The sequence below is a fragment of the Notamacropus eugenii genome, chromosome 3 (genome assembly GCF_028372415.1).
Source record: "Notamacropus eugenii isolate mMacEug1 chromosome 3, mMacEug1.pri_v2, whole genome shotgun sequence".
Lineage (NCBI taxonomy): Eukaryota > Metazoa > Chordata > Mammalia > Diprotodontia > Macropodidae > Notamacropus > Notamacropus eugenii.
In genome coordinates, this window is record NC_092874.1 from 286,618,411 (window position 1) to 286,633,720 (window position 15,310).

Consider the following 15,310-nt stretch of genomic DNA (forward strand, 5'->3'; position numbering starts at 1 on the left):
CCATGCCTAGAAAAGGCAGACCTGACTAGAATCTCAACAGCCAGGCAGAGAGGTTAGCACAAGTGCTCACTGCCCAGTGTTTCTGTGAGACAACTGACATCATGGAAAGAGCCCTGGTATGGGTCCTTGTCCTCACTCTGTCACTAGCTAGCTAGGTGACCTTGGACAAGCCATGTCCTTCTCTAGGCCTTATTTTCTTCCTTCATAAAATGAGACTGAACTAGACAACCTCCGAGTTTTCTTCAGGCTCTCTAAGATTTAAGGGCTCTAAAATTTTGATTTGATCTGTGATTAATCTTTGGCTGAATCTTGGTTGATTTAATCTTGGTTGGTACCAAGCAGATAGAAATCTTTCTAGTGAGTCCAAGAGCCCTAAGATGCTATCCTCCCTGTTTTCCTCACTTCTTTATTTTTACCATAGAGCATAACTGGAAGGTTCCAAACTTTCTAGAGCATTTCAGGGTCCTTGTTTTTAATCACCCCGTTCCCTACCCTACCACTTTTTTTTGACAGAACCAGATATGGGTTCTTTGAACAGTAACCATAATGAAACACATGACTTCCCTCTATAGGAGGAGAATTCAAGTTCCTTTCTTATGACATGTCTTCAATATCTGTACCCTCATACACTGCACCACCACCATCAATCACCACCATCACATACACACACACACTAGGCAGGAACCATCAAAGGGGGTGATTTTCAGTTTCACCCCCAGGAATAGAGGGGAAAGGAAGGAGTGGGCATTCCTGGGCTCAACCTATAATGCAGAGGCAGGAAGATCACTGCAGATAGCAGAGCCTCGGTTCTGTACCTTAGATTAGAAATTGAGGGTGTCAAATAAAAGAATCATCCATTTCAAAGGAGAGGGGAAGAAAACAAAGCCTGATTTCATCAAAAATTATAGATATGTCCTCCTGCCAAAACGTACTCCCTAAGATCCTTTTTTTTTTTTTTTGCAAAAAAGAACATAATCTATTTCATATTAAAAGTATGTGGAACATAAAGACAGCCATTTTATTATTGCCATATTTAATTTAATATTCAATTTTTAGAAACAAGTAATAGAAGTCCATGATGTTACATACCATTCTTTTTTGTCTTTCACATTCCAAAGTCATGATATTTGTTATAAAAATAAAATTTAAAGCTTGTTTTTTTAACATCAGAGAAAGAACCTACAGAATGGCTATGACTTGGAAGCCCTTTACGTCCTTGGGCCAGAGGGAGCCTTTATAACCATCAAGTTGGTCAGTGTTTTTCCCCTTCTCATAGTTGCATTATTTTTTTATTTCAACCAAACTCAACCAAACTATCCTGATCAAGATTGCATCATAAAAACAATGGCACTGAAACCTTGCTGTAGAGAGAGCTGACCCCCAACCTAGGGTAAATCTCTATCACTTTCTGATTTGTGGGGAATAAAGAGGTGCTGAGTTGAATTGGAGATGAGCATGGGCTAGCACGGGTGGGGAATCTTCGACCTCAAGGCCACATGTGGCCCTCTAGGTCCCCAAGTGAGGAACTTTGACTGAATCCAAACTTTATAGAACAAATGGCCTCAAGGCCGCAAGTACCCTACCTCTGGGCTAGAGGGTACCCAGTGGCACCTCATCTCATGCCTGGGCCATGCCTGCCATCACACTCAGAGAGCATTTATTTCCTTCTCTCTGTCCCATCATTAAGGTAAGAAATGCTGATTATCTAGGGTGGGAAAAAGGGAAACTAGCAAAGACAAAGAAATCGCCACTATCATCCTAAGCATGATATAGTCTCAGGTCTTGGGAAAGATCTCATTTAAATTTTTAGAGTCTGAATTGGCCACCCCAGAAAGATAAAGTTATTAAGTGGTTGCTGGGAAACTAAGTGTCCCCTGAGTGGTTGTTTCTATTTACACTGTATTTTCCTAAACATAATTAATGACCTCAGTAAAACCCTATACTGTCCACTGAGCTACCACTGATACCAGCGATGGAAGAACATTTAAATTTATCATCATCATTAGAATGTTTGCTTATGCTAGACAAACTACAGCTAAAAGCTTTTTCCTTCTCCAGTCTCTTGCCCTCCCTCGACCCACAAACCTTTTCCCTAAATGAATGCCTTACCAAGCAGCTTGTGCTCCACTGCTTGCCTCAGAGACTGATGACAGAAGTGCAATCGGCCATTCGGCTTCTCTTGGATCCACTGCTTTGTGGCTAAGCGAAAAGCTGCCCAATGGGAAGTGGTGACTTTGTAATGATTCTTATAGCCCAATATGTCCAAAAGCTGGAGAAGCTCAAGATCAGTCAATCCACAATGAGAGACACTTAATAGACACAGAGTGTCCACCACCCAGCCACTCAGTCCTATAAGGATACCAAGATTTTCAGAAATGTATTGCTGCCATTTTTAAAAGAAATACATCCAGAATATGATTAGAAATTAGTGGCACTTGCCAATAAGGATGCTGGTGCATGCTTTTTTTTCTTTTAACAAACGGTGAACATCTGTATAAAGTTTCCCAACCTAACCTCATATTTACATGAATGAATAATCTGGAGGGTAGAAGCAGGAATTGTATTCTATTAAACTAGATCTTATTTCCCTCTTCACCCATATGTTCTCCAACCCTTTGTCCTGCATCTATCATGTTTGCACAAAGTTGTTCTCAACTTTTCCTCTCTGTTAGACTACATGCTCCCTGAGATGAAGAACCATCTTCTGACTCCCAGAGGTCTGCACAAATGGGAAGGCACATATTGACTGACTGACCCCACCTGGAATTCTCATTGGTTTTATGATCAATCAAGCCTAAGTTTACTAAGGCCATGGAAAGAAATAAGGACATGAACAATCATGTCCAGAGAGCTCCCTGGCTGCTCTGGCTCACAAGTGAAATAATTAGAAATATTAGAAATCTGCCCTACACCCCGCAAGCAGGGATTGTTTCATTCATTGTACTAGTAACCCTAGCATGGTGAGGGCACATGGAAGGTCCTCAATCAATACTTGAGACTTGAGCAATAGGAGGAAGGAAGTCCTCTGTCAACACCAACCCCATAAAGTCTTCTGGTTGTTTCACCTTTTGAGCCCACTAGGGGGTGCTCAGTTACACAAATTGTTTGTCAACGTGCCCATGTGAATGGCTGGTTCACCCGTGCCCCATACACCAAAGGGCTCTAAATGTGTGAGCGCTCAAGAATTGGAATGGAAATAAAAATGCTTTGCTCTGGATGTCCAGTCAGTATTCCTTTGAATCAACGGTCAGTGCCAATGTCTTCGCGCTCAGCTCCCCATCATCTTCACAACAGTATGACTCCCATACCACCTCCCTCCTTCTGACCCAGCAATGGCTTTCAAAACTGTCCCTGATGCACCTCCTCCCCACCTCCCTATGTGGCTGCTCCCCAAAGTTCAGGCCTGGGTTCTCTCTCTAGATACTCCAATTCACTCCCGTAATCCCACTTTATTATCACTTCTACACAGATGGCTCCCCCAAAGCTCAGTCTCAATCCCTGGCCTCTCTCCCAACCTCCACACCTGTGACAAGGGAAGAATGGAGTTCGAATCTTGCCTCAGACATTTACTTGCTGTGAGACCCTGGGCAAATCACTTAGCCTCAGTTTCCTCACCTATACAATGTGTGTGTGGGGGGGGGGGGGTTGGTTTAATTGACTTCTAAGGTCCATCTCAGCTCAAACATAAGTCATCCTACAACCTCCAGCTGCTGACAGACAACACCTCCACATCCCCTGCACCTCAAGTCTGAGTTATTAAAAACTAAGCTTATCCTTCTGACCAAACTAAAGCACTTACTTTCAACTTCATCATCTCCTGGTGCCTCAGGTTTGAAATCCTGGCCTTATCTTGGACACCTGTTTCATCTAAACTGATTTAACCTCCACAACAGCCTCCACCAAGTCTCCTCAGCTACCAGAAAAGGAAGAAGGCCCAATCCCCACCCAGTCCAGCCTCCCATTCCTGTTCCACTCTATCCCTCAAACACTTCCTGATGAACTGTACTGATCTAGTCACAGGACCTCCCTCCTCAGGATCCTCCTGAGGTTCCTCATTTACTAAAAAGTCCAAGCTCCTCCGACCGGCATTGAGGGTCCTCTTGGCCTGGCATCAGCCTGGCCTTGAGATCTTATTTTCGGCTACTTTTCGTTTCAGTCAGCCTGGCTTACTTATCCCCTAAATATTTCCTCTGCCTTCCCAGGTCACTCAATATTGTCCACACTGTTGCCTGGGACTGAAATACTTTCCCAATCTTTCTTCTTCCTGCCTTCTTCTCCTCCCCCATTCACATAGAAAATCCTACACTTCTTTAAAACCCAACTCAAATAACATCTCATCCAGAAAGTTCTCCCTGACTAGGGCACAGCAGAAAGAGCTTCAGTTCTGGAAGCAGAGGGCTTGGGTTCAAATCCCACTTTTGATGACTACTGTGTGAGTTGCCTTGGACAAGTCACTTCACTTTCCTATGCCTCGATTTCCTTATTTGTAAAATAAGAGGGTCGGACTAGATGACCCTTGAGCTCTCTCCCTGCCCCCCATTCCTATTACCTCTAGAAACAGTCATCCTCTTCTTGGTCCTTCCGTAACACTCATAACTTTTTCTTCCATCTGTTTTGAGTGCTTATCAGGTGTCATTTTACACACCAGGCTTGCCTTGGTTTTTGCAGGACATGTTTCCCTGACCCAATGACCTCCATGAGTGTAGGGATTATAGTTCCTGTCTAAACTTTGTATGGCGAACCTCCAACCACAGAACTCTGTACACAGCAAGCATTTAATAAATAGGTCTGCCAAACTGAACTGCTCTATTTCACTCTGTGGCTACTGCAGGTCTGAGACTCTGGAGTGTCTCCACTCCATCTGTGTCTACACCACTGCTTTGGGACACTAAAGAAACAAACTCTCCTTAGAAAATGTACTTACGGCTTTTAGTATCCGGTACAGCTGATACTACTTTTTTGGGTTTAATAATCCAACTGTAGTCCTCAACCCATCGCTTGAGAATCAATTCCCACAGCTCCTGAATGGAAAGCACTTCCAGGTACTCCTGAATACATTCTGACTCATTTCGGTAGAGTCGACATTCTTGAAACTCATTGGCCAAGACTGCAACTTTCAAAGGACTTAGGCATGGTTTTTTTCTCGAATTGTGTTTCTCTCGATAGGAAAAAATGTTTTTGTGAGGTACTGTGAGATACTGTTCAAAAATTTTGATAACTGTGTTTTCATCAGAGGCAACGGTGAGCTCCACTGTTTTTACATCTGATCGGGCACAAAGTGATTTGTAAGAGAGACTGGAGGATACTGTACTCATGATGAACTTACAATTAGTGGAAATGGTGGGGGGAAGCCAGGAAAAGTCTTTTGCCTAACAAAGAAAGTCAAAGAAATGTTTACATTTAAAATATTTTCAAAACAATCCTGCCAATAGTTTCCAAAGTAAAGAATAACTTGATATAGTCTCATAGCAAGCAAAGATGGCAAGAACAATGATTCAACTGCAGTATTACACTATCTGACTTTACACACTGTTCTAGCATCTTAGTTAAGAATTTAGGAGAATCATGGATACAGCAATCACAATAAGGAAAAGGAGAACAATAAAGAAGGAAAGCTGTGCTAGAATTGACTGCAATCACCCAACCTGCCTGCAGAGGACAATACATGCCCATTCTCAGCAGAGAAAAGGATGGTTGTGGGTATGGAATAGGGCATAGCCATCAGACATGGGAGGAACGTTTGGAGATTTTGCTTAGATATCATTCTTTGTTCTAAGGGAAGGTTCTAGTGGAGAAAGGACAAAGAACTTTTGGAAATGAATGTGGTATAAAAAGCTAAAGGTATCAAATAAGTTTTTTTTCCTTAAAAAATTTTTCTGGCAAAATACAGATACTGAAAAGTGCTTTTTAAAGGACAATGAGCATCCACTTAGAAATGCCTAAACAAAGTGTGATACGTGAACATGATGGAATATTACTGTTGTCTAAGGAACAATGGATGTGAAGGATAAAGAGATGTAGAGGAAGATTTTACATGAACTAATGCACAATGAAGTGAGAAGAGCTGGGGAAAGCAACAGACACCATAACTACAGTGGAGATGGGAGGAACCACAAGCAAACAAACAAAAAGCCCTGAATTTCTTTCATTATGCTGACCAATTTCCAACCAATTAAAAAAAATGAGAAGTTGCACCTCCCTCCCTTCTCTGCAAAGGGAAGGGACAGCAGCTGTAAAAGGTGGGATGTAATTGTCAGACTCGGTGGGCAGACGGCTTAGTTTTGTTGAGCTCTGGCTTGTTTTCCTCTGCATCTTCGTTACAATTGCTATCTCCAGGGTGGGAGAAGGGAGAGATGCATTTGGAACAGAAGGGGGATGCAAAAATGAAAAACATCAATCAAAATCTTAAAAGAATAATTAGCATTAACTGGGGAATGGATAAATGAACTGGTGCATTAAGGTAATTGAATATTATTGTACCAAAGAAATCATAAATGTGATAAGGTGGCACAGTTGAGAAATCACTGGACTTGGAATTACAAGACCTGAGCTCTAATCTTTCCTAATTGTATGATCCTGGGTAAGTCAACTCACCTGGCCCTGCCTCAGTTTCTTCATGTGTAAAAGGATGATAATAGCACCTACCTCCTAGAGTCACTGTGAGAAAACACATCTTTTACACCAAGTGCTTTTTACAAACCTTAAAACACTATATAATTGCTACTTGTTGCTGTTTTATTATTATTATTATTATTATTATAATTATTATATGAATCAGTGTAAAGGGAAGTAAACAGAACAAGGAAATCAATGTAAATAGAAAGTGCAGCAGCAAAAGAAAAAAAAGATTGAATTTTATTAAATTATAATAATCAAGCTTGGCCTGAAAAAGAGATTAAAAAAAAACCCACTTCCTTCCCTTCTTTATAGAGGTGGAGGGAGGAGAGGAGATAGGCAGGCTTTGGGAAACAGATAACAAGGTAGCCTTAGCTAGAACAGTGGTTACTTTTGCTCAATAAAATGCCTTTCTCTCTCTTTTTAAAATTATTAATCATAAAGAAAGGCTCTCTGAGTAAAGGAGGAATCTATCTGGAAATTAAGGTAATAAAAAACAAGAGATATTCACAAAATAATTTTGAAAAGAACAATTAGCTTAATAAAAGTATCCTTTTGGAGGATGTCCTTGTGATCCTTAGCTGGCTTAATTTAGCAAATATGTATGCACCAGGTATCAGAGGCTTTCTCAAGCTACAAATTATTCAGTGTTGTCATTCTAAATCACAGGAAGAAAAAATGTATATGATCAAATGACACAATTTACCTAAAGTACTTTGCAAAACTTAAACCGTTATAGAAATGTTAGCTATCACTATTACTATTATGTTAAAGAGTTATGTTTTCTGATCGGCATGGAGAATAATTAAACTTGTTTCAAAAAGAATGCTATGGAGCATTTAAATACTTCATGGGAAAAATTTATTTATTCTCCTGCTTAAAATTCTTTCTAATATAAGGATAAGGAATAAAGGTAGGTGGATAAATAGATAGATGGATGGATAGATGGATAGATAGATAGATAGATAGATAGATAGATAGATAGATAGATAGATAGATAGATAGATAGATAGATAGATGATAGATAGGTTAAATAGGTAGTTATAGATATAATTAGGTAGATAGATAGATAGATAAGATAGATAGTGTGGAATAGAAAAATCCAAATCCTAGAACTTTTTTTACTCATATTACACCATGCAATGTCAACAGTATTACATTGAGCATGAAGAATGAAATCTGAAATATAGAGTAGAAAGGTGACGTGTAATACTATTTTTTAACTCATTAATTATCAAGTAATAAATTATTGACAAATGTAATTTTTAAAAAATTGTACCTTCTGTCCTGAAATTCCATAAACACCAATCAATTCTTCAATTCCATCTAGTACTAATATACATGGTTTTAAGCTGATGGAGGCTAAGAATATTTCTACAAGAAGTGAAAAAACCCATACTTTGGAGTCTTCATTAATGAGATCAGTTTCAATCTGAGTACCTAGGGGCACAGAAATTAGGTTAAAAATATGTTTCTTTCCACAGGAATATTTCAAAAGAATGTCAAAACATACATACATACCATATATGCAGCTAAAATATGTCAGGAGGTATAATGACTTGTGACCAAGAATGATCTCTCTTTCCAGCCATAGTGCTGAAAATGAGCCATTTCCAATCTCAAAAGTCTCCATCTCTACAAATGGAGATTCACTACCAGATGTCTGTAAGGCAGGCTTAGATAAAAGAGGCTACCAAATACAAAGATCTACTTCTCTTTTATTCATAATAACTCACATTTACATGGCCCTTAACGTTTTTAAAACAAGTTCCTCACAACAGTCCTTTGAGCTCAATAGGTTCCAAATTAAAAAAAATTTCTTGATCCCTAGAGCAAGAGTGTGTAAAAGAAACTAGTAGTAGTGAAAGTATTATTCTCACTTTAAAAGTGGGAAGAGTGAGTCTTTGATAAGCTAAGTGACTGGCTCATGCAGTGACTAAGATGGTCTTAAATTAATTTAAGAAAAAGCTAAACTAAAAGAGTGACAAGTCATACCACATGATTTCTAAAACCCCTTAGCTCAGAAACGGAATGTCCTGCCCCAAGAGGTAGTGAGTTGGCCCTCATCAGTCTTTGAACAGAGGCTGGATGTGATTTCCAATAAAGTCCAATAAAAAAGGAGATTCCTCCTTGCATATTAATTGGACTAGATGAATAGAGAGGTCCTTTCTTGGACATTCTATAATGGTATAATGGCACGTACCTGCCTAGGTTTCAAGGCTAGTTTTGAGCACATCTGCCAAACAATATCTCTTCAACCACTCTCTGAGGTTCTCCTACTTAACTCTAGATTAGAAAGATCTCACTGGTTATAACATCATTTTATTGAGCCCTCCTGTCAAATTCTAGGTTCCCACACCCACACTGGGTACTAGGAAGAGCCAGGGAAAGCAGGATCATGGGGGAATCCAAAGCACATAATGTAGGTAACAAAACAACCAACCTCAATGGGATGATCACATGACAAAATCATCACAAATTCTAGTGCTATTCATTCTTTATGCAGATTTCAGATTGTTTCTCGTCCCACAAAAGCAAATCTATCCAATAGCAGCTGAGAGAGACTGAAGTCTAAGCAAATATAGTGACCAACAGGAAGCTTGGGAATCACAGTGTTTAGGTACCTTTCATACACTGAGTCATTAAAAGTTAGGCATACATAAAGACGTGTCTTTCAAGAGTAGAGTGCAAAGAAGGAAAAGAGTCAGAATAAATACTGCTCTAAACTTCTGGAAACCTTAAATATGATGGTATGTTCCAGGAGGCATAAAAAATGACATCATCAAACTGCTTTGATCATTTTAAAAATAATGATATTCAGCTGTCCAGAAGAACAACAAAGTATTTAAAGAGGGAGAATAAGAAAGATTATGTGGCAACAAGATGAAGTTTGACCTGTAGTGGATCTTCTATAGGAAAGAAAGATATAACAGCAGTTTTTAAATGAATGATTATTGCTTCACCTCTTAGGAGACAGAATTTTAGAGTGAGGAGCATCTTCCATTGATACTTCCACAGATCCAATTACAATCTGATCAATGTAGGTGCTCTTTCTGGTGGCGTTAGCCATAACTGATATCCACCTCATCCTGTGAGGTTCTTGTCTTCTACAGGTGATTGGCCCACCATGATGGGGGCCTTCTACTAAATCTTTTGAAATGGTGTGTTCCTCAAAGACACACCAAGGATGGCCCTCAATTCCACCTTCTTTTCCTATCACACATTTCTCTGATTGGAGTCTGCACTGTTCATCCTGTACAATTCTGTACTGGTGATATGTGGTAGCCTTTTCATGAAGCAACCGGCCTCCACTGGAATTCTTCCAAGACTGCAATATTTTACAACTTGAAGACAATACAGCATTACCCAAAGATTATTAATGTTAAAAAGATGGATCTTTGTACTAAGAGAAGCCTAGGGTCATTAAAAGCACTGTGAAATTTCCCAAAGACAATCCATCTCTGGTTCTTTTTATCCACTCTAGGTCCAACTGATTGTCCATTCACAAGATCTGTCAAAAATATATGTATTTAGGCACTGGTTCTATGGGCTATCCAACTTATTGCATAGGATAGACTCATCAACGGGTATTTTTCATCCATTTAGTTGATAGTAGATAGTGGATACTTGGGCAAAACTCTTAAGTGATCATGGATCTCCTGGAGGATATTTGCAATGTTTGAGTGCAAAGGTTCTGAACCACTTTTGTGTCTTGCTTTCCTCTTTGGCAATCTGATGGAGTCTATGGACCCTTCTCAGAATCTCAAAATAAACCCTACTCCATTTGAGTTATTTAGCAATATGTTGGCCACACTGAAGCCAAAGATGAATTTCTAAGAGCTTTTCAATGCATAAAAAAAAAAAAATACAGGGGATTGCAAAGGAAACCTGCTATACTGGAACACAGTTATCAAAATTGTTTTTAAAACTGGTTCATGGACCCTAAGGTAAGAATCCTTATTTTAAGGCCTGATGCAATCAGCACAATGTTAATAACAAACAGAAAAAAAAATTAAGAGACCCTCATTAACTACAGGGAATCCTTCCATTTGAATTCTTCAGTGTTCTAAAAGAGAATAATTTTTTTTAAAGCAAAAATCCCTGTTTTATAGTTCACTTGATACTAATATAAATGGATCAAATAAAATTATACCTGTTTTATATATTTCAAGGAATTCTGTATTATTGTAACATATGTATGGGAGATGTCTTCTTGGACAATAGTCCTTAAGGCAGCCTTTTGCACTACCAAATTCCATACTTTTATATAGTCAAACATATAAACATATAAATGGGGGAAATCTTATAGTCTCTTCCCCTTTTAGTCAATTATGTGCCTAGAAAAATATGTGACCTGCTGTAGAAAACTGCTTACAAAAGCCAAGTTAAATGTGTGGCTACAACATTCTCATAAAAATTTGATAAAGATGAGGATGTACGTATATAGATCAGTAGTTACTGGTGTCTTCTCTACCTTTGGGAGGCAGAGGAGCTTCTGCTATTTTTTCCTTTCTTTTGATAGCTTCCCTTCAAGAACGTATTTTACAAAATGGCCCCATGGTGCTTTCCAGCTTTGTCACCCCTTTGACACACCTTCTGTGTGTCCTTGGTCTGGTTTAAATCCTCTGCCTGACTAATCTTCTTAAGTGTCATTCCTGCTTGCTCAGATGGTACATCAGGGACTGAAGTGTTGAGTTCAAATGTGGCATTTCTGTTGCCACTGGTGATGAAAAGGGATTACCATAAAGAAACACCGACAAATCTGCACCATTTTCTATTTGTTCCTTTGAGTTCATGATGAAACTGTCTTCCAACTCTCTTATTTATCTCCTTAAGGAGTACAATCCTTCAAGGATTCTGCAACTGTCTACATGTTGTAAACTACTCTGCTGTGAGGATATCAATTTGGATATGACTCACGTCATCTTCCTGGAATCATATGACAACTCATTCATTACTGGGCAAAGATGTCAATCAATAATCATTTATTAAATGCCTACCATGTGCTGTGCCAAGTGATGGGGATATAAAAAAAAGCAAAAGACAGTCCCTGCCCTCAAGGAGCTCATAATGTAACGGGGGAGAAAACAAGCAGACAAATACACAGAGACAAATATATAGTCAAATATATCCAACAGAAAAAATAATTAAGAGAGAGAAGGCACTGGAATTAAGAGGGGTTATTAAAGGCTTCATGTAGAAGATGGGATTCTAGTTGAAATTTGAAGAAGTCAGGGAAGCCAGGAAATGGTGATGAGGAGGGAGATAATTCAAGGCATAGGGAACAGCCAGACCAAAATGTCCATTGCCAAGAGGGAAGTGTCTTGTTTTTGGAACAACAAGGAGGTCAGTGTCACTAGATGGAGAGTATGCTGCGGGGAGCAAGGTGTAAGAAGACTAGAAGGGTGATGGGAGAGGAGACTGGAGGGTCAGTTAAGAAGTTAAATGACAAATAAAAGACTTTTTATTTGATCGTGGAGCCAATAGGGAGCCATTTGGAGTTCATCGAGTAGGGCAATGACATGATCAGACCTGCACTTTAGAAAAATTACTTAAGTGACTGAATGCAAAGGAGATTGCAATGTGGAGAGCCTTGAAGCAGGCAGACCCGCCAGCAGCTACTGGAGGAGTACAGGCACGAGGTGGCAAGGGTCTAGATTAGGGTGGAGGTAGTGTCAGAGGAGAGAAGGGGAAATATTGAGAGATACTGACAGGATGAAATCACTGGCTTTGGCAAGGGTTTGGGTGCAGGGAGGATGGCGTCCTCTACAGTAACAGGGAAGACAGGAGGGAGGAGGGTTAGATGGGAAGATAGTGACTTCTGTTTTAGACAAGTTAAGTTTACAGATGCCCAGTTCAAGACAAGTGAAAGGCATCTGGAGATCAGCACAGAGGTAAGTTTGAGAATCATCAGTATAGGATTGGTAATTGAATTCATGGGAGTTGAGGAGAGTACCCAGTGAAGGAGCGTAGAATGAGAAGAAAAGACGGTCCAGAGGGTGTGATCTGAAGGAGGATCCATCAAAGGAGACAAAGGAGTCATTAGATAGACAGGAGGGAGAACTAGGAAAGAGAACCTAAAGAGAAGAGAGTACCAAGAGGAGAGAGGGATCAACAGTGTCAAAGGTCTGGGAGAATAAGGATTGAGAAAACACTGCTGGATTTAGCAAGAGATCATTAATCATTCTGGAGAGAGCAGTTTTGGTGGAGTGATAAAGTCAGAAGCCAGATTGCAAGGGGATGAGAAAAGAAAGATAGGAGACAAGGTCAGCCTTTTCGAAGAGTTTAGCTACAAAAGGCATAATAGATAAAAGACTATAGTTAGCTCAGATGGGAAGATCAAGGGAGGGCTTTTTTCATCAGGCAGAAGGGAAATGAGCCAGTAGACAGGGAAAGATGTTCCACTTTAAAATATTGCCACTTAAGTTCTTATTTATGGAGAACCTAAAAACTGATGGTTCCTATCACTCTCTGGTTCCATTTCCATCACTCCACCACCATCCCTGAAGAAATGCAAAGGATTGGATATTCAGAACAACCAGGCTACTCTGTATGTTTCTGTTTTAAAAATCAGCATGGCCAAATAATTTATCACCTAATGGTGATGAGCCTCTGTCCTTGAAAGGTTGGTCCTCAGACAACAGGCTAGATTTGAAGTCTTTCTAAACATGGAAGAATGTGTCAGAACTTGGTAGACCTTAGGCACAGCTTTTAAAACTTAGGGAAACCTCCCTGTCATGCTAAGACATCAGACTAGGACTTTATGAAGGCTTTTGTTTTTGAGTCTTTTTCAAAATACTAAAGGCTTTGAAGAGGCCCCTCAACAACTCTCTGGACAAGGTCTGATGGAGGCAACTAAAACCATAGCGTCCCAACAGAGATCATCGCTTCAAGATGCCAAAGCATACAGTCATTCCGGGAAAAATCAGTCAAACCAGTTCCATGGCATTAAATGCCTTGCTAGATGAAACGGTTCACCTTTTAATTGTCTGTTCTGGCCTCATATCAGACACAATCGGTAGAAGAAAGAGAACTGAGCTTAGACTCAGGAGCTCTGGGTTTAAGTCCTATCTCTGATACCTGGTACCTGTATGACTCCAGACCCAGCACCACTCTGTGCCTTGGTTTCCTCATCTGTAAAATGGGAATAAAAGTAAAACCTATCCTACTCTTGGAAAGAAAAGGCTTTGTAAACTAAGTATAAATTATTACTACTAATGTCTTAAAAGCTAAGAGGGAAGAAATGCAGTCCTCCCTGATGATGCTTTCATAAAGTACAGAGCACCCATACTGTTTCTTTTGTTAACTCTATACTGTGTTAATTGCCAGACTACTTCCTCTCAGGTGAATAATGCACTAAAGTTGGTTCAGGAAAGTAGACTCCATCCCATGGCAAAGAAATCTGCCAAGAAGAGGTAAAACTGCTCTTGGTTTTGCTTATCTGGTAAAAGGGTGGGCTCCATAAAGGGAGAGGGTGAAAGAGGCCAGCCACCAAAAGCTGATCAGTTCTTACTAAGAAACTAGGGTTGGGAAGGAGGTCCATGGGCAGAGGGGGAGAAAATGGCAACTGGAGAGGCAGCCCCACGTCCATGTCCCAGCTCTGGACCTTTGTCACCCTTGCCTAGGCAGGTCATCCCATGTCCCCAGATCTCAGCAGTGTCCTTTCTAAGGTAAGGGGAGGCCCGGGGGTTAGTGGAAAGGAAGGGGTTTGGACTAGATAAGCTCTCATGTCTCACCTGATCCCATGAAGGAAGGAGATTCTTAACTTTCCTGGCTGAGAGATACTCAGAGCCAGATGCTGCTCAGGCTGACCCAGAAAGGAGTATGGAACTCAAATATTCTCTGCATCCAAGATATCCTTTCTCTGAGCATATGAACTTGCACTGGAAGGCCTTCTGGGCAACAGGCCCTATCTTTCCAATAAGGGCCATTCCCCAGGACTGGCTGGTTCTGTGGTTCATATTTTGTCCCTGTGACCATATGGTGCTTACTCAGCCAAACCCAACTCACCTCCTTCCCTTTGACTTTCTCTTCCTGGTTGGGTTGCAAACTTTGCCCCACTGGAGGGCCTATACCTTGCAATGTCGGAAAATGGACAAGAGGATTCTGTTCCCTCCCACCCCCTCTTCCCCTCACCCCCATCAGGGGGCACACTTCCTTCTCTGACCCCTATAGACCCCACCTCTAGATTTCATTGATGGCAGAGGGATGGCTCCTGGTGGCCAAAGGAAATCTTTTGACTTAAAAGATAAAGCTACTTAACTGGTTAAGGTCTAGAACAGTATTTGGCATCATAGCAGGAACTTAATAAAGGGTTCCTATTTGGGAATTTGTTTTGCATATTTGTTAGGTTTCTTTTTTTTCAATTAGAGGAAGTAGGAAGGAGAAAAAATGGATTTTTGTTACATTTTTAGAATTAAAGTAATTTTAAAAAATAAATAGTAGCTGAACAAGTGACCAAAAATATTAGCCTACTCGCCTCTGTTTCACTCCTGTATTCAGCCCAAAGATTTGTGTAATTAATCACCTGCTTTTCTTATGAGGGCACATGAAAGGGTGCTTTTGAAAAAGTGACAACCTTTGGAACAACCAAGTAAATATATTACAATTCATCACTTTTCCAGGCTCAACCAATCCTGTTTTGGCTTGTTTGGGAAAGAAAGATCACTTTTGTAAATAATTAATCCCATCTAAG

The 15,310-nt window shown here is 40.2% G+C and overlaps 1 protein-coding gene across 8 annotated transcripts in view; it reads right to left on the reverse strand.

Moving 5' to 3' along the window:
• LOC140534585 (putative tetratricopeptide repeat protein 41) overlaps positions 1-15,310 on the reverse strand; it is a 72,081-nt gene that overhangs the window by 26,054 nt on the left and 30,717 nt on the right. For 7 of the 8 annotated variants that reach the window (XM_072655764.1, XM_072655767.1, XM_072655766.1 and 4 more), the window contains 3 exons: positions 7,895-8,055; positions 4,925-5,369; positions 2,110-2,349 (listed from right to left, as the gene is read on the reverse strand). In XM_072655764.1, the coding sequence (XP_072511865.1) occupies positions 2,110-2,349; positions 4,925-5,369; positions 7,895-8,055 (846 nt within the window). The remainder of the gene's footprint in view (positions 1-2,109; positions 2,350-4,924; positions 5,370-7,894; positions 8,056-15,310) is intronic. The other variant, XM_072655768.1, reaches the window with a different exon arrangement.